The 20208-nt window shown below is 41.0% G+C and overlaps 1 protein-coding gene across 3 annotated transcripts in view; it reads right to left on the bottom strand.

Moving 5' to 3' along the window:
- LOC107382039 (synaptosomal-associated protein 25-A) overlaps positions 1–20208 on the bottom strand; it is an 82202-nt gene that overhangs the window by 49804 nt on the left and 12190 nt on the right. For all 3 annotated transcript variants that reach the window (XM_015954011.3, XM_015954007.3, XM_015954008.3), the window contains exons 2-3: positions 8051–8150; positions 7009–7050 (exon numbers count right to left, since the gene is read on the bottom strand). In XM_015954011.3, the coding sequence (XP_015809497.1) occupies positions 7009–7050; positions 8051–8122 (114 nt within the window). In that variant the 5' untranslated portion in view covers positions 8123–8150. The remainder of the gene's footprint in view (positions 1–7008; positions 7051–8050; positions 8151–20208) is intronic.

The following is a 20208-nucleotide window of genomic DNA, read 5'->3' as shown; positions in this document are numbered from 1 at the left end:
ACTTGAAATGACCTCTACATTTTAAACCAGTCCTGTTTTGAGGGTTTTGTAATTGTTGCCACTTTAGTGCACCTGTCGTTAAGTCCATGAACACCAATACAGCTGACAGTGATTAACAATACCCTCAGCTGCTTAATCAACCAGGAAATTTTCAGACAAGTTTAATTGATTTCATGCCAGGCCCAATAAAAAAAGTGTTCCTTTAATTTTTGTGAGCAGTATATATACATATATATATATATATATATATATATATATATATATATATATAGAGAGAGAGAGAGAGAGAGAGAGAGAGAGAGAGAGAGAGAGAGAGAGAGAGAGACCCTTTGCACGTGACGTCACACCACTCATGTGACCGCCCCCTTCGCCATGATGGATGGCAAAAAGACCGTTTACACCCGTAGAAACTCCGGTGAAGGTAGTCAAAACAAGCCAGTTTGTAGCCTTTTGTCGCTTTTATTTAGTTGATTTGACAGTAAAATGGGTTTAGCTTGCTGCGTGGTTGGCTGCACTAACAGACAAGGACGTGAACTCGTTTTTTTTAAATAACTTTGATGGAGACTGAGGACGGAGATGAACTGCTGCGATCAATCAATCAAGCGGACTAGCAGGCCTCAGATTTGCAGCGAACATGTTTTTACCCGGTAAGATTAACATTAATTTATTTCACGAGGAAGACAGGGACAGGGATGGATGTGATGTGTTTGTTTATACTAGTTATTGATAATCCTGATGGATGGGTATTTTACCCTGGAGGATGCCCACCGTCCACTGTAGTGTAAAGCGAGATAATTATTAACAATATTAAAGCTCCGATATATGATTACGTGCATTAAAATTACATTATTTATTTTTATGGGCGTCAGCGTTCAGAGATCTTCTCATTCCTGTGTGAGAGCAGCAACTGAACCCGGTAACACCACCAGCAACAGAAGCTGGCAGGGATCCGGACTTTTTCAAAATCAGCTTTGGTGTAAAGTGAAATGCTGTTTATAACATAAAGTTATAAATCCAGCGGGGTGAATTTAGGCAAAGTCAGCAACATGTTTACATCGGTGAACAACTGCAGAGAGAACGTAAGCTAACCTTGGGAAGCTAGTTAACATACCACTCTCTATGAGCCCCGGCTAGATGCGCTACTTCTTCTGATAACTGAACTGGTTAGGGTGCACTAGTTGAAGGAATGCTGGAAGAGTTTTGTTTTTGTTTTGATAGCAAAAACAATTTCAGGCTCTACTTTCCCCTTTGTTTAGTAATCGTGTCGCTCACTGTTTACATGCTTTTGCCGTCCAGCATGGTGGACCCATGTGATTAGGTGACGTCGGTGCAAAGGGTCAATATATATATATATCCTGGACACCTCCCCCATCCCACAACACGCACAGACAGCCCAGTCCTTGAACAGCAGTAGCTCTATCGGCTGCAGTCAAAGCAGGGGTTTTTAACCACACCATGTCCAGACTGCAGGTGACTTGCATATCCATGAAACTTGTTGTAGACTCCTTAACTGACCATATGGTAGAAGTAAAAAAAATAAAAATAAAAAACTAAAGTAAAATTTACGGATTGTGGCTGTGTCCAAATTCAGGGGTTGCATCCTTCGAAGACTAATTACCTCACAACAATTCTACAAAGGCTGTCCAAATTTGAAGACTTTGCCAAATGAGACCCACAAAGGACACTTCATGGCCAACCTTGTCCCATGATAGCTTGCAGGTCTCTAGTTTTCAGGCCAGCTTAGCTTGACTTAGTGCAAAGAATAAAGACAGCTTGGTTCAAAGGTTCCCAAAAGCCCCTTTACAGCACAAGCAGAGCTCAAAAACACATTAATCGTCTCATGAAGACTCTGCAGAGCTAGAAGCAGAGACTCCTCATGGACATTAATTAGCATCTACAGCAGAGGATTTTGGAGCTTGTTCTATTTGGACAAAACCAGACAAGCTGTTAGCTCCTTTTTCCAAAAGCTTCACACACCACCTCCAAACCTCCAGTTTCATAATTATAGAAGAGACGTCAATTATAGGATCCTCTGCGCATAATCCAATCACTAGATGATGCTCCACAGCCAAAGAACAATTAAGTAAAAATAGGCAAAAGAAGGCCGGAGCCCTCAAAGTAAAAAAATATTTAGGTACAAGCACAAGAGACTAGTGTTTTGACACTTATTTCATGTCTTTGTCAGAGCAGAGATGTGTTTGCTATTGATCTTCAAATGTAGTCTCTAAATGCTACCTGAATCCTGCAAATTTACAGTCTAAAACTACAGCGACAAGAAAATTGCATGAACTTTCTTTACTGAACAAAGACCAGTCATCCTGACACGTCTAAATAAGATGAGTTGTCTTTTAGCCTCATTATTTGTCTAAATAAAAAAAGAATCAAACTAAATGTGATCAGCTTCAGTTCAGCAGGAATCTGCACGTTTTAAACGTGTTGAACCATTAATTAAAATGTTCAAACAGTTTGTGACTAAATCCAGCCAGAACAGGCCCACTTTGCTGCTGTGGTTTCACTGTTCTGATCACCAGCCAACTTATTCAATTAGCGTAAGCTTCACTATAAGCCCTGTGGACAGCAGGCATGGCGTACTACCACACACTCACAGTGTCCTGCATGAGGGACAGAAGTCCAACTGGATTCATCACCAAGTAACATAAAAGTATAAAACACAGTTTTGATTTTCACTCCTCTCAACACAAAACGCTAACAAACCCCAGGAGATTAGAGATAGCAGGAACAAAAATGTTGTTTCGACACAGGTCAGAACTCCATCGTCTGTGACAGAAAAGCCCGGTCCGTGGAGCAGGTAGCTGTTTGGGTTTGATGCAGCACTTCTGGCTCTGGCTCATTAAAACATTCTGGAGTTGCTCAGAGGCTGGAGTCTGGTTGTGTCTCTGCAGTCATGCGCCTAAGTGATGAAGCTTGGGAGTTATCCATGATAGCTGAATCCCTCAGCTTTAACTGAACCTGATTTAGCTTCTATTGTTAATTAATATGAATTCATTTTATTCATAGAGTCAAAGTCACTGACAAACTCTGTAACAAGTGGTCTACATCCCACAGGGCATTCATCTCACCAAAACAAAGGCAAATTGGTATAACATTAAAATATATCATTCACTTCATTTTTCAATACATTTGCTGGGGGCTAGTATAAATTAATGCCTCTTGAATGATTTTCTGTGGGAAAACGCTCTGGCCCTCCTGTTTCAGGGAGTAGAAGTTTGTTGAAGGACTTGGAGGTTGGAAAACAGCAGGATTAGAGTCTTACTTGTTTATATTCCTGATATTTGAACATTTCACCTCTGAGTGGCTGACAGCAACGTGACTCTATCACTTACTCCGTTTTTTGTGTTTTATCTCAACACATTCTCACACCCGAAGAGGCCAAACCTGACGTTGGGTGGCCAAGAATTTTTCTTCCAGCGCGTTGGGAGCCCAGCACAAAAACTGAGTAAGTGATAGAGTCACGTCGCTGTCAGCCAATCAGAAGTGAGATGTTCAAATATCAGGCATAGGGAGCCTAGTCACTTCCGCACCATGGGTACCCGGAAGAACGAAAAAAATGAATGCAAGCCAGTGGGGCTAAAAACACTATTTTCTAATTCCGCTTGTTTTGTGCCATGGATTTCACACATGATGTCCGTGAATTTTTAAGACACATTTTGATACCAAGAACGCATTAATTTTCAAACTCTGGTCTGAAACCTGTCTCCTCTGGCCAGCTGACTTAGGTGACAGGCTTGCTAGTCCAGTGGTTAGATTGCTGGGCTGGACACCTTAACCACTGAACTAGCATAGTTAGCTGCGTCGCCAGCCGGATATGACGGGGCTTCAGCCCAGAATGTTTTCAGACTTTTTTTTCACTCATCAGCCAAAGGCTCGCTCGCTACTCTCTGTCACAGCGAGCTGGGCTTGCTACCATGACTCACACATCTCCTCTCCTAACGTTTTAATTCACCACTTCCACGGTGTGAATTTCCTGTTTAGGTGTAGAGATGAGCCTAACCCCTCCTCAGCGTAGCCAGGTTACAGGTACGGAAACCAGAAGAGGCCAAAATTCCTCAAATGCATTTCATCCTACTGGCTGACATGAATTAAAACTGAGATTCCAGCCATGATTGCTTTGATAACTTTAAAGACTTTGTGCTGATGACCCACGTGAATTGTGCAGTGGATTAAATACATCATTAAATTAGCTCAACATGAAAAGTAAAAATGTACTGGTAATATTGTGAATGACATGATGTTGCCCACTCATAGATGGAATTTAAATTATTTTACATGAACTAAAGATGGTTGATTGGGTAAAAAAAAAACAATGAAGCATGTTAAACACAATAACCTGCAGTCCTTTTGTGATTTCTGTAATGCAGATTTAGATCTAATCAGATTTCTTTAGGTGGCTAATTGGGTTTTGTCCTGCCTGGTCCTTGTTTCCTGAGCTGCAGGAGTAATGGTACCAGGTGGGCTTGTGGATCGGCTCTCTGGTTTTTGAAGGGTGCATGTGAAGCTCCACACTTTTTACACCAAGATTGAGGATCACTGTAAAGTTCACCATTTTTAACAAATATTTTTATTCTGTTGCAAATGTAGATATGTATATTTCTGGCCACAAACCACTGAACAGGCATTTATATATACATATATATATATATATATATATATATATATATATATATATATATATATATATACAGAGAGAGAGAGAGAGAGAGAGAGAGAGAGAGAGAGAGAGAGAGAGAGAGAGAGAGAGAGAGAGAGAGAGAGAGAGAGAGAGAGAGAGGGAGGGAGACTATGTATATTACATTGCTTAAATCGTATTTATATAAAACACTCTTGTTTTTTACTAAAGTGAGATGTCACTTGTGATCTGGGCAAAGCCCAGGTGTCTCTTAAAGGCTGGAGACGCCCCTGACCATAGTTAACACAGCAACTGACTGGCCTGTCAGAGCAGGCATGGGCTGGGGTTTCACAAAAATGAAATGAAATGAAATAAACAACTAACTCGATAAATGACATCTCTAGTGCCAACAATAATATTTTATCATATACTGGGCCTGCCTTTGCTTTGAAAGGCTTAAAATAGAATGATATGGAACCTTTAAAAGGTGCATAATGTACGAATGACATCCTGTAGGACATCCTCCGGACCAGAAGCTTAGATGTTGATAGAAGTCGAGTCATACACAGTAAGTTGATAAGTAGGGAAGCAGTAGCTCAGGAGGAAGAGCGGGTTGTTCAGTAATCTAAGGTTGCAGGTTCGATCCCAGCTGTAAACAGAGAATTCTGCTATTGTGTCCTTGGGCAAGACACTTAACCCACCCCAGGGCAGCTGTGGCTACATCTATGTGTGAATGGATGAATGATACACTGTAGTGTAAAGCCCTTTGAAGTCCCCTGTCACCGAAAGGCAAGCAGCTAAGTTATCATTTATCATAAGTGGATAAACACGTACCTTTTACTGTTATATATTGTTGTTGGTAACAGAAAACATAACTTGAAATATTTATAAAGCCAGCTATGTACTTCTACTTCCTCATTAGCATTGTTAGCCTCTAGCCTGCTTCATCTGTTAGTAGAGTAAAACAAAAGGATGCCATGGGTTTTTAGGGGTTCATGTATTAACTTCTGGGTTGCTCTTGTTTACTGGTTTTGGTTGTTTACACATCTCTGGAGCCTTTAGCCTGCCAATGTCAAATTACAAATGCCGGCGCTGCAGACTTGGCAACCTGGCCACCTCAAAATCTGGGTGTTGTGATTGATGAACACCTGAGCTTTAAAGATCATGTTGCCTCTGTTGCTCGTACATGCCGCTTTGCACTGTATAACATACGAAAGATCAGACCATACCTAACACAACATGCCACCCAGCTCCTGGTGCAATCTACTGTCATCTCCCGCCTCGATTACTGCAATGCCCTTCTAACTGGTCTTCCAGGCTGTACTGTGAGACCTCTTCAAATGGTCGCGAATGCAGCAGCGTGTCTGGTCTTCAATCAGCCAAAAAGAGCACACGTCACCCCTCTGTTCATTGAGCTCCACTGGCTACCGCTAGCAGCATGCATCAAATTCTAATTGCTAACACTAGCATACAAAGTCCGAGACGGTACGGCTCCCATCTACCTGAATCCTCTTGCAAAGGCTTACGTCTCGGCCCGGCCGCTGCGGTCATCACAGGATCGTCGGCTAGCAGTGCCTACACCACACTCAGGACAATCCAGACTCTTCTCATGCATCGTTGCCCAAATGTGGAATGACCTTCCATGCTCTACCAGAACTGCGGCTTCCTTTTCAATTTTCAAGAAACTCCTGAAGACCCTGCTCTTCAGAGAGCATCTTCTAAACTAGCACCCTCCCTGCACCCATCCCCCCTCTCTACTGTCCACTCCTTGTTCCCTCCTCTCCATGATTGATGTCAAGTTGTTGTTGTTATTGTTGTTGTTAGCCTCAAGGGCAACATGCCGATTATCACTTGTAAGTCGCTTTGGACAAAAGCGTCTGCTAAATACATAAACATAAACATAAACATAACCTCACGGGCTCGCAGAGTGTAAGCATTCACTATGTCCTTCTATGGCCTTTTTAAAATGAAGAAAAACTGACAACACCCAGGACACTTGTTTTGATGTAACCTTCCTTCCAACGTGATTCAGATATAAGACTCTTGTGATAATTTCACGGTAAAATTCAGACATTTTGCTCCTATAAGTGTTCCAAATGTTGAAGGGTTTTGATGACATTTGAGATCGTTTAGCATATGTCTGAGTGTCAGACAGGTTCTGCTAAAGTAGCATCCTGATGCTACAGGTCTGGCAGTAATCAGGCCTGGGTCTGGCTGGTGGAGTTGAACTCAAACTTATAAATAATGTGTTAAATCACAGTTAATTTATGACTTAACGAAGGGGGCATTTACTTTTTCACATGGGGCCAGGTTTGTTAGGATAGCTATTTTTAGGTATTTTCCTGTAAACCAGATGTGTGCTACTGAATCAATAGACTCACCTCCTCAACCAGAGCCAGCATGCGTCGAGTGCTCTCCAGAGACTGCAGGGAGAAAGAACATTTTATCATTAAAGGGAAGCAGAGACAGGTGTACAGTACAGGATGTGTGGCAGCCATGACACCTCAGCACCTTGCTGTAGGACACCGAGTCTTTACAGATGCTGGAGTGGGAAACAGATCTGAACGTTGGAGTCAGACAAATTCATGTTAACCTGATCTGGTCTAAAATGTACCAAAAGCATGAACTATTTTTCTAAATGTTATTTCAAAGCTGTTCCTAACAAATCTGTGGTCTCTGGTTCTTGCCTGCTTCTACACCTCCCACTCCGTTCCCTCCATCCGTGGCTGCCGCTCAGCCTGCAATATCTCCTCATGAATGTTTAATGAGGCCATTTGAGCTTCTCTATTATTCTGCTGCTCTTCCTGAGCTCCTCTCAACTCATTAAAAAGGGCAAAGTTCTTCTTTATCCCAAAAATGAAGAAAAAAGAAGGGAGTCTTAATGAAAGAAAGACTTAAAGATCTAAATGCAGAAACAAGGAATGGTCACGTTAGAGGAGGCATCAGAGGTTCACTTGTGTGTCCTCACCAGAGCAGGTCATCTGGAAATGTCACATTATAATTGGTTCATCACAAAAGAATGTTTCCTTTATTCTGTAGAAAACATTTATCCTCAGGCTGCTGCTGTCTCTGAACTGGGATCTAAAGCAGGGATTTTTAGGATTTTCTCTCTGATCCAGAAACACCAACCAGAAACCACGTTTGTATTAACCCTCTGGAGACAGGCGCTGCAGATTTGCAACTTTAAAACCTACCTACCTGGTTACTCCACATACGTATTTCATGAGCATTTTTAAACTCAGAAGTACCCCTGAAGGACTTAGTTGTTCGTCCTTTTATCAAAACTTATTTTGAGCCTGAGAGGGTTAAAAACAGTCTTAGACGGGGGTGTCATGTAGACCCAAAAGCTGGACGGTGTAGTCTTTATTTCTGTTAATCTAGATAAATTTAACACCAGGTCATGAGGTGTGATCTTTCCCGTACCTCATCAGCGATCTGGTCAGCACGTGTCTGCAGGTCAGCCAGCTCATTGCGCATGTCCGCTTCGTCTGCCATGATGACTGTTCGACTTCAGTAAGAAGGACTGAAAGAAAAACAAAGGAAGTTTAATACTGTTGTGGCCTGAAGGTTTTATTGTGCTGCCATTTAGATGTTTTTAAAGGATTTATTTCTAAAATGTTTAAAATAATCCTAATTTAGTGTACATACAGGTCAGGTCAGATTTACAGGTCGGAGATGTGATCAAGTATTTGCGGAGCAAGTCTAAGTCAAGTCTAAAGTATCAAGACTCTCCCTAGCCCTTTTTACAAAACAATGCTGTCAATTTTCTGCAACACCGTAGTGGAATCAGGGGCTCTTAGCTCGTTTATAAGTGGTCAGACCGTTAAGGTAATGTGGCACAATTGTGTCCTTTTTATAAGAGATTAGGCAATAGCAACATAAAGGGGGTATGGGGGCGGTCTCTGCAATGCCATGGACTTCCATTTATCTTGGACATAACTTGCATTTTATTGTAATTATTTATAACAAGCCGCTCCTAAAGGTATCGGTCCCCATCAGTCCCTGTGCAGTCTGATGATCTGAGCTTCAGCTATAACAGAGAGATGCCTCATGGAGTGCTGTGGTGCTCCAGTTTGCTGTCTCAGCTGCTTTTGTTCACAAAGCAAAACTTTTTGCCCGTGTTTACTTTCATTTTCAATATGTTTGCTGGCCGGAGCTTGGCATTAACTCCCCACATCATCATGACACCTCCCTCTAGCAGTTTATGTCAGGCCTTCACCGCAATATTACTACCAAGTGAGGCGGAATGAATGCTGCAAAATTTGCGCAACGCCAGGCCGACATGGCACATTTATAAGACGTATCATTATGGTAATATTACGCCAATTTGCCAGCATGGTGTGTCTTGTAAAAAGGGCTCCTGTCTCTCGCTGCTATAGGGTGTGCAGCAAGGCTCCGTCCTTGGTCCTCTCCTATTCTCTATACATCTCCTTCCAATGGGCAAAATTATGGAACATCATGGTCTCAATTGTCACATCTATGCTGACGATTGCCAGATCTATGTGGCATTGAATAACCAAAATGCAGGCTCTCATTTTTCCAACTGCTTGGCTGATGTGAAGGGCTCAAAACTAAACAAGTCAAAAACGGAGTCTATCCTTTTTGATTCCCTCAATCCCACTAGCTCTCTTTCTGTCTTGGTCCTTTCAAAACTTAATCCTAGGCAGTATGTGACCAGTCTTGGAGTAAAACTGGATACTGATCTCTCAATGGCCACTCAGATAAACTTGATGGTGCAATCATGTTTTTATCAGTTACGGCATCTAACACGTTTAAAATTGATCATAAAGCAGAGGCATTGTGTAATTTTTTTATACAAATCCTCACGACAGAGTCAGGTGAAGAGACCACGGTGTTCAGCAAAGCAACAAGATGAACCAGGAGGATCTGTTGATGAATATTGAACCAGAACAGACGGGATCTATTTTAGACTCAGGCTCATCAATCACACTCTGAAGATTTCATTCATGAAATAAATAAGTGCTTGTTGCTCAGCTGTTGGAGTGAAGGACATCCTGCTGCTGAGGTCTGGGATGAAGGTGGAGGAAACCCAAACTAACTCCTCTCTCCCTGCCTCCCTCCCTCACACACTCCTCACACTCACTCTTCTCACTCCCTCACTAACCCACTCACTCACTCCTCACATACACCGCTCTCACTCACTCACTCACTCACTCACTCACTCACTCACTCACTCACTCACTCACTCACTCACTCACTCACTCCTCACACACACCGCTCTCACTCACTCCCTCCCTCACTCCTCACACACTCACACATTCTTCTGTCCCAATGAACAATTAGGGTTTTAATTATGTAAATCATCCAACCTGTTCCAATCAGACCTCATTTGGGAGTCTAATGTTTCAGTTGCAGAAACGGCTGTAGCTGTATCTCTTTGCCGACATAAATATAACCACCTATCTGTCTTCAGCTCGGGGATCATTAAAGCTTCACTGGATCTAATTGACTGCCGTAGAGAGTAGAAAAGTAACTGGGTTTGGGATTTTTGCCGGTCTGCTCTGGGAAGATAACACATTAAAAGAGGAGCAGGTCTGTGATGTGAAAAGGCTTTGCTCTAAGATGGATCTAAAACTCTTTAGGGTTTCAAGATTATGGTATTTGCAGGTAAACAAGACAAAAGCTGCTTTTAAAGGCTGTTAAAAAACCCAAATATTAATTTGGATTCATCAGCCTGAACTCTAAGGTGAGGAGACAAGGCCACCTCAGAGGCTCAGCTGGATGCTCCATAATGTTCTATCGCACCTGTCTACATCTCTCCCCTCCATCCCTGTGAAGTCGTCAAGACGAAGTTAACATAGGCTGAAATGAGAAGGAGGACAAAACTGCTTCTAAACGCTTCTCGTCTGCTTTCAGAGTTTGTGTGTTTCTGTCTCGTGTTGAGTCAGGAAAACATTTAAAATCATAAATTTTTCTGTTGCTGTAACCCAGAGCTTCAAAACACGAGGGCGACAGCAGCGGGAAGGTTGTTCCCTCATCAGCAGCCCTGCAGGTGAGCTGAAGGGCAGCAGAACGCAATGGCAGAGAGAAACAAGGAGAGAAGAAAATAATACACAAGCTGAACAAACGTCTTCTAGAAGAAGAGACTAAAACAGACTTTGTCAAAACAAAAATACGCTCATTAAAAGTTCTGTGCTGTCATTGTGAGTTTCACACTACTGTGACAAAAATACCCTGGTTTATTCTGGTCACTGAAAGTCTCATCATGGCAAAAACCCAAGAATCATACCGGCTAGGTACAGCGATGCTGTGGTGCTGATAGAGATTCATGTTCCTAAAGTGCATCAAAAGCACAAACCTGATGTCATTTTAACAGTACGTACCACTAAAGCCTATGAACATCCAACCTTGAGCTAAAGAAATTCAGCATGAGCCTGTGCTGTGTTTCTTTAAAGGGATATTTAGCAAAATTGTCATACGTTTAAATCATTTTGTCGAGCCAGTATCTTCTAAAATGATCCTTTACTGGGTGTATCAAATGTCACACTTGCAACTTCAGAGTGCCGGTCCGGTCCCTGTTGGAGTTAGTAAAGTGGAGCTGACATACCAGTGCCCCAGTCTGCTTCCAGCATGTTTCCCACATGTTTTGTGAACACAACTGATTTATTTAATTTAGAGATTAATTCAATTTAATTGAATTTATTCATGTAGCGCCAAATCATGACAAGAGTCGTCTCAAGGGACTTCATAAAGTAAACATGTAATCACTCTTGTAGAAACAAATGAAGGCCGGAGAGTTTCAGCTGTTAGATTAAGGTGTTAAAAAGATGAACAGCAAGCAAGGAGGAGAGTTTCACTTTTGGTTTTACTACTAGGGGGTGCTAAGAGAAAGCCAAAACTGCACAGAATCTAGGGATGAGCATTTTTGACGAATACGAGCATGAAATGAGTAAACCTCGTAAATATCTGTAATCGTGCTGAAGGAAAATCCTCATTGGGTAACTGACTGTCTTCACGCTCTGTGATTGGCCAGTCACATAGAGCGCCTGCCCCTCCCTACACACAAAACTCTCTAGCCGGCCGGGAGCGCAGTCCGTCCGGCTCATCCACACACACACACACACACAGACAGTAACAGATCTTGCTGTGATTGCTTCACTGTTGCTCACGTTTCTTCAGTTTTCCCTAGGTTTTCTTCAGCTCGCCTCTTTTTCAGTTGAATATTTAAAGTTACTTTTTTCATAACTTACTGTACATGGTGCATTTGACAAGACAGAGCTGACGTGCTGCATTAACTCACTACCTCCGCTCCGGTCGGGTTTTTTATTTTTTAACTCCATCTCTCTCCCTCTCACCCTCTCTATCTCTCTCAGACACACACAGCTTAATCAACATTGTTTTGTTTAACTTTGTGTGGGGCAAAATGCCAAGAACGTTAAGAAAAAAATCAGTTTAATCAAATTAAAATAAAAAAATATATATAAAGTTATGTCTGGTTCTAGCATTTCATATTTCCTAGTTCCTACTGCATGACTTCAGATGTATTAATCCATGCACCTAAATATTGATGTTCTGATTTTATTGAAACACTTGTTCTGTAAAAGTTTCTTTACTATTATGATCAAAAATATTTATTCTCAATTCTGAGGCTGCTCTGTAAATAGTTTTCAAGTAAACAATACACATACAAACTTCTGATCATTCCATATCAATTTCAGACTTAAAATAATGTATTGATGTAAACCACACCCACTTCCGGTTAAACTACGCCCACTTCCGGATTATGCCACGCCCATTCCGAGTACAGATACAAATAATTTTGTTGGTTCAACAGATACAAATACAGATACAGATAGTGGTGTACTCGCTCATCCCTAATAGAATCACTTTAATGCCTGGTGCTTTATTTTAAACAACAATCAACATTCCTAAACAGAAAAAAGAAAATAGATTGATGCATAAACACAAGTGTGTGATGGACATTTCTTTAATCCTCATTATGATTTGCTTTGATCTGTTGTATTTTAGTGGTATCTGGGGTGATAAGTCGCAGTAGCCGCCCCAAAAGTTTAGAACAATCTATCTACCTGGGTGAAAAACTCCCCTACAGGGATTTTTAAATCTAATTTGAAGTCTGTTTTCTTTAGCTTTTGAGTGTTCTTAACTGTTTTAATATCTCTTATTGTCTATTTGTTGATTTTATAATTACTTACAGCAATTTTTTAACAACTTTTACTGCAGTTTACTTTGTCTTATTGTGTCCTTTCTTAGTCATTGTTCATCACTTTGGTCATTTCTGATTGTTGTGCTATACAAATAAAGGGATTTCTTTCTTTCTGCAGCAACTCCTGAGTAGAATTCTCTTCAAATTTCAGACAACAGCATCTTTTTGAAACTGTCAAGCAATAAGAATAATATCACTGATGTGTGTTTATTTGTGGACTTATGTGTCTGACTACAAAACTCCACAGAGTTTCACATTTTTAACTGATGAATCATAAATGGCTGTGGGAAAAAGTTCATGCTCATATAAGTAACCACCTGATATTCATTGGTTCTTGTCTTGGTCAACATGCTGTAAGTGTTGTTAATCTGGGATGTTCAAAAACTTTGGATTATAAATCGTCAGAGTTCTGATAAACAGGATTATGTTGGAGAGGTGCAAAATTTTTTATAAGGTTTCGATTTAAAAAAGGATAATCATTTAATAAAATGCAAACTGTGACTCATCATGGAAGTGGTGCTAACAGGAATGCATGTTTTACATTAGAGCAAAAAAGAAGAGGAAGGTGTCACGTTTAGAGCAAGGAGGAGGTTGTTAGGACCCAAGATGCAGATATCCCAGATGACACAAGGCAGGAGTGTTTAAAAATAAAAATCCTTTTATTTAGGAGAGCAAAAAATAAACCAAAAAGGCAGGAAGCCAAAAACCAGAGTCCTGAGTATCAGGAGAACAAAAGCTCACACAGAGCACAAACCTAGAAGCGAGGACGACAGCTCACACAGAGCACAAGCAACGCTGACACAAACAACAATGGACCGACACCAAACAGAGACAAGACAGGGCTTAAATACACAGGGAGAACATTTAAGGAAACAGGAAACAGGTGTGTGGAGTGAGGGCTGGAGGGAAGGCAGGTGACACCAATTATCTAAATGGGGGAAACAGAACCAATGGAGGGCAGATAACCTCAAACCCAAAACTAAACCTAAAACTGAGGGAAGGACTCACACAAACACATACACACAAACACTGAGAAGGGGAATGGCACAGGACCTGGGAGGAATTGACTTTACAACATAAGACACCTAACTGAAACGCAGACAAAGGACACATGAGGGCGCTAAGAGACACAAAAGGGAATCTAGAGAGGGATGGAGGACACCAGGAGGCACATGAAGAAATGGGCAGACGCAGACCATGACAGAAGGGAGTCATGATATAAAAGAGAGAGAGAAAGAGAGAGGTTAATTGTTCCTGTCTTTCTCGCAAGAATGTAGCATACACTTAAAGCTGATGTGGCGAATTTACAGAACAAGCTAGGTTTTAAATGCAAACATAGACACAGAACACTCACCCCTCCTCTCTGTTATCTTCCAGGGCTCTGTGTCCATTGGAAAGAGAAACCCGTGTTGCCAGAGGAAACGAGATAGTGCTAAACACCAGTTGCCATTTTCTAGGTCCAAATGTCTTTTGTTATCTGTGACTTCAAGTGGTGTTTTCTTTTTGGGACTCTGGTAGTTTGTCCTAAATTTGAAGGGGTAGCAGCTGACCGTTTCTCCTTCTCTTCTCTATTATTGAGCTGAGAACCTCTCACACCAGTGGTGTTCTGCTGCAAAATATACGAGTGTGTAATGAATGAAGGAGCCAGGGAAGTGTGTTAGTTCAGCCACACCGACAACCAATACTTGCTTTTAGTCTGAAACATGTTATTGGTGGAGGTTAGACCAATATTAGAGAACCACTTTATTATTATTTTTTTAAATTTTACTCTCCACAATATATTTATAGTTATACTATGTTAGAATGTTGTTCAGAGGCCTGAAAAAATGTTTTAAGCTAATTTGTTTTCCAAATTTGCCATGTGTCTATGTATGTACAGTATGTCTGATCTCAGAATTGTGTGTACTGAAACTCTTAATTTCCCTCTGGGATTAATAAAGTATTTTTGAATTGAATTGAATTGCATCTTTAAGTAAAGGCCAAAAATGACTCAGTTTTGAAGGTGAAAATAACAGTCAGCAGCATGGCATTGATCCACAGCCACGCCCATCTAATTTCGGACCATGGGACCCAGGAAGAATGAAAAATGAATGCAAGTCAATGGGGCTAAAAATGCTGTTTTCTAATTCCATCTGTTATGCGCCATGGATTTCACGTATGATGTCCGTGAATGTTAAAGACACATTTGGATGCTAAGAAAGCGCTAATGTTTGAACAGGGGGAAAAAGTGACTTTAGGTTTTGTGTGAAAATATGTTCAGGACTACAAATAGCATATTGGCTGGCTGATATATTTAAAATTTTCTATATCGGCCATTGCCCAAAATTATTTTTAAAAGCCGATTAAAAAATTAAAAAATAAATAAAAATCAGGCACCTGTGTGGCCAACTGCCGCCACTACTAGACTGAAGAAAGGGCTGAAGGACCCCAACACACTGTGAGCCAGTCCCCTCAACAACGCTGCGCTCCAGGTCACAAGATTTTTTTTCTCATCTTCAGAAGAAAGAACAAGCTATGTTGATTTAGCCTTTAAAATGTATTTATCGAGTGGTCATCAAACTCGTCACGAAACCTGTTTAGCATTTTAGTACTAGGCTTGAAACGTGTTGGCTTCAGATGCTAGTTAGTTTTGTTCTCCGTTCAGCAACAAAAGGAAGCGCCAGCGTGATAAAATGTACTGGGGTTTGTTAGTAAAACTGTCTGTTGGTAGAAGGCATAAACTGTCATGGTCTGCGTCTCCCTCATGTGTCTCCTTGTGTGCTCCATCCCCCTCTAAGGATCTCCTTATGAGTCTCTGTGTTCCTCATGTGTCCCCTAGTCACCCCTCTGCAGTTATTATAAAAGGTTCAGCTTTTTATTTAATTAGTCTCTTCAGTGTGTTTCTTTCCCCACCGGTTTTTGTAGTTTTTCCTTCCCCCTTAGAATATTATTTTGCTGGCTCTTCTTGTCTTTAGGTTTTAGCTCTTAGGTCATGTTTGTTTCCTCTCTCTCCCCACACACCCGCAGCCTATCTGCCTCTCATCATGCCCCAGTGTATTTAACCCTGTCTGCATCTCTGTTTGTTGTTGGGTCATTGTTCGTGTCACCCTTGTCTCGTTCCCCCCCCACCCCCCCTCTCTAGATTTTGGTTTTTGGATTCTCTAGGTTTTGTTATTTGGACCTTTTGTTTTTGGCTCCCTGCCATTTTTGGATTTGGTCATTAATAAAGGATTTTATGTTGTTTCTCCACCCGGTCGTCATCTGGAATTTCTGCATCTTTTGGGTCCTAACCACCTCCTGGCTCCTAACGTGACATAAACAGGATTAGGGTTGGGCATGGGACTGTCAGGTTTTCCCGAAATTGTGAAAGTTTAAAGATTCAATTCCTAGTTTCGATGCCCAGTCCGCCGACTGGAAGAATCTGCAGCTGATGTTCGTTAAAGAAACGCGATCTGCAAATTTTTATTAATGCCTCTCAGAGCCGTTCAAACCAGCTGTCGCTGCTACTGTGGAGCCTAGAACTACCCTGAACGCAGCATAGCAAAAATGTAAACAAACAAGTCTGCTGAACTCTTACTCCGTCAGAGTGTTGTAAAGTTTGTATCCTACAACGGAAAAACGGCACAGAGGAAGCTCGTTTAAAGGCGTCCAGACAGTAGATTTAATTTGTGTTAAAGAAGAAGCTCTGGGTGGAGTGAAATGAGTTTGTAAGCCTCGCTGCAGAAAAAAAAAAACACGGAGCATCAACAGTCAAACACAACACTTGTCTGTAACCCGTAAAATAATAAAGAGCATCAAGCTAGATCAGCAGCTTGTGATGATGCTTATGCTCACTAGGAGCTGCTGCAGATATTAAGTAAATAAACATAATACTAATAATGGTAATCACATAATAAATCTCACAACACTGAATTGAGATGATTTTTTTTAACTTTTTTAATTATTTAGTCTGTTGAGAGTTGAAATGTTTTACATCTGTTTGGTTGTTACTGACAGCAGCTACATTTAAGTTTCAGTTTTGACCTCTAACACTAACTCAACCATTAGGTGTAGATTCTCTGTCATGATCACCCTGAGCTTTAGTATAAAACACAGCTGGACATTTCTGGCTATCTTGAAGACATTTTTCTTCTCATCCTGGAGGCTTCTTGACTTTGCTTGTGAGTAGAAGGCTGTGAGTTATGGTCAGAAATAAACTCACTGATTGTGCTAAGTCTTTCTTTAGTTTCCCTTTTGAAAACGATTTAGTCTAAATTAAGGTGATGTTATTGTTCATAGATTAAAAATTCATGTTCAGATTATTTCTCGAGTAGGATTATTTCTCGAGGACCGGTAAAAGGAAGGTTCTATTCTGTGTGTGTGTGTGTGTGTGTGTGTGTGTGTGTGTGTGTGTGTGTGTGTGTGTGTGTGTGTGTGTGTGTGTGTGTGTGTGTGTGTGTGTGTTTACAGGGTTATACTGGATCAAACAGCTGATATTCTAACACCATTACCACTTTCTGTTCTAGAACCTTCCTTTTACTTACATAGTTTATGCTAAGCTAAATCAAACCTTACTTCTTCCAGATCAGGAAAATGACTGAGCTTGTTAGCTACAAAATCCCTTTTCTCACTTTAACTCTGAGCAATCTAACAAATAATTACAGTGGAATGTCCCTTTAAGTTAGGTGTTTAATGTTTGCACTTTATGTATAGCTTTGATTATTTTTTTTACTACAATCTGGAAGTGTGCTTTACTTTGTTTTGTTATTTTACTTGAAGATTCCACCTCAACCAGCCACTATTTTTGCACCACCATTCTGTGCACTGTTTAATTTTCTTTATTTTAAACCCTTGAATCTGTTTTATTTTCTATTGTTTTGAAACAGTTTGCACATTGTTAATGTTTTAAGTTTGTTTTAAATTTGAAGTTCAATAAATATTAAGAGATTTCTTGACTTATTTAGTTTATATTGCACACAGTGAGTGTTCAGTTGTCTTTCACAATCAATGTGCTGCTAAAATGTATAAATATCAGCCTTAATAATCAGCTTTAGATATTGGCGATCGACAACAAAATTCTTTAAAAATCAGCATCGGCCTTAAAAAACATATCGGTCGGCCTCTAGTAAAGAACCACCATAAATCTGGCCATGTGGTAAGTAGCAGCTATGCTAAGGGAGAGGAGGTTCTGTGGTTTTTTTGTAGTTTCCAGATCTGTCGTGTGCCTGCTGATGACATCATCAGTATATGGCAATAATACCACTCAGCCAAAATACATAGCATCTCTTTTTCAGTTCTGCTCTTTCATATAGGTTTTGGAAAAGAGTGTAGCAGTTTTGTTTTTAAATTCATGTTTCTTACTGCCTAAATGTGGTAACGTAACTTCCATAGATTGTATATCCAGCCAATCATCTAGTCTGACGTCATTGACGATCGCAGAACCCCGAGCCGGCCAGAAGGAAACATGGCATCCCCCCAAAACGCTAGATGTTTTTTTTCAACAACTGGGCATCATTTTATTCATTTTGATCAACATTTTGTTGGATATTTGGAGATTAAAGGTAAAACCTACACATTGTCCCTTTAAATCAGTCCATAAGGACAAGTCTGCCACAGAGGATCAGAAAAATGACCAGAGCTGTCGTGTTGGCAGGTTTTAAAGTGACATGTGTTTGCTGCCACGAGGCATTCACAACATAAAATCAGAGCTCAGATGTGTGAGATCAGCTGATTTGATCAAAAACAGACCAACTTCCATCATAATGTCATTGGCCTACATTAGCAGGAGTAGTAGTTCAACACACACACTCCTCTTATTCAAATACACACCAGGGTCCGGCCAGCCCCTCCCCCACCCATCACTCATCCTGACTGACAGCTGCTGGACAGCCAGGCTCAGCCCATGGAGAGATTAAAGTCAGCAGGAAAAGAGGATTTACTCTCTTCCTCTCTCAAACACACTCACACACTCCTCAGACTCCAGCTCCTGTCTTATTTGACTTCATCTGCTTTTCACGCCCACGCTGACTATAAATATTCTCAGAGCAGGTCTGGGAAACAGAAGGAGTTACTGTATATTAGTATGAGATTCAGGTTAAAGTCCATTGGATTTACTTTCCTAAAAGCCTGGTTTTCATCTGTGGATGATAAATATGCTAAAGACTGGGGGCTAATTACAGCTGCTGTCAGTTTTAAAAACCTACAAGGAAACAACAAAATCAAGCCTGATGAGGGACAGAAATGAGACTGAAAGGGCACAGATAAATTATTGATTGAAATATTAATTAGAATAATCCCAAAAGGTGTTGATCAGAGCAGCAGAAACAGGATGAGAGACGGTGAGGAACCACAACAGGTCTTCTGTAAGAAAAAAAAACTCAAGTGACAGAAACAAACATACAGTAGATGCTATTGTAGTTTAAAATCTGACTTAATTTTTGCGATCAGGGAGAAAACAGACTGCAGAGCTCTTTATGGAATGGCATTAACCAGAGAGTCATAATGAGAAAATGTGTGGGAAACTCCTTTAATCAATTCATTTGCAGTGGTCTCTGAAATGTATGAATGCCTTGCAAGCTGTACTCATGGCAAAAAAAAAAAGACCAGAAGAGCGTGGATCAGGATGGACAAGTCTGCTGCTCTACAAAGTGGCACAACATGGCAGGGTTTAGAGTCTTTTTTCCTGATATTTGCACATCTCGCCTTAGATTGGAAACCAGGAATGCCACTCTACCACTGACTTGCAACATGGGTGTCTTATCTCCACAAATAACACAAGCCCGGAGGAGACTTTCTGTGTGGTGGAGTTGCTAATGCTAATGGTTAGATTAAACTAGTTAAGACGTCCTCTGCTGTTTCCTGACATTAACCCAACAGCAGCCTTCCCCGTCGTGAGTCAAGATGGGTGAGTCCATGAATGTTAAGTGACAGTGTGACTGAGGATCTGTCAGGAGTTTCAAACCCTAGAGTTTCACCATCTATTTTCTATTGACCCTTTGCATGTGATGTCACGCCACTCATGTGACCTCCCCCTTCACCATGATGGATGGCAAAAAGGCCGCTTACACCCATTGAAACTCAAGTGAAGCTAGTCAAAACAAGCCAGTTTGTAGCCTGTTGTCGCTTTTATTTAGTTGATTTGACAGTAAAATGGGTTTAGCTTGCTGCGTGGTTGGCTGCACAAACAGACAAGGATGTAAACTCAACTCGTTTTGTTTTTTTAATGACTTTGATGGAGACTGAGGACGGAGATGAACTGCTGCGATCAATCAAGCGGACTAGCAGCCTTCAGATTGGCAGCGAACATGTTTTTACCGGGTAAGATTAACGCTCATTTATTTCACGAGGAAGACAGGGACAGGGATGAATGTGATGTGTTTGTTTATACTAGTTATTGATAATCCTGATGGATGGGCATTTCACCACGGAGGATGCACGC

The sequence above is a fragment of the Nothobranchius furzeri genome, chromosome 9 (assembly GCF_043380555.1).
Source record: "Nothobranchius furzeri strain GRZ-AD chromosome 9, NfurGRZ-RIMD1, whole genome shotgun sequence".
Taxonomy (NCBI): domain Eukaryota; kingdom Metazoa; phylum Chordata; class Actinopteri; order Cyprinodontiformes; family Nothobranchiidae; genus Nothobranchius; species Nothobranchius furzeri.
The sequence above is the reverse complement of the archived record's forward strand: the minus strand, read 5'-3'. Positions and strand labels throughout refer to the sequence as shown.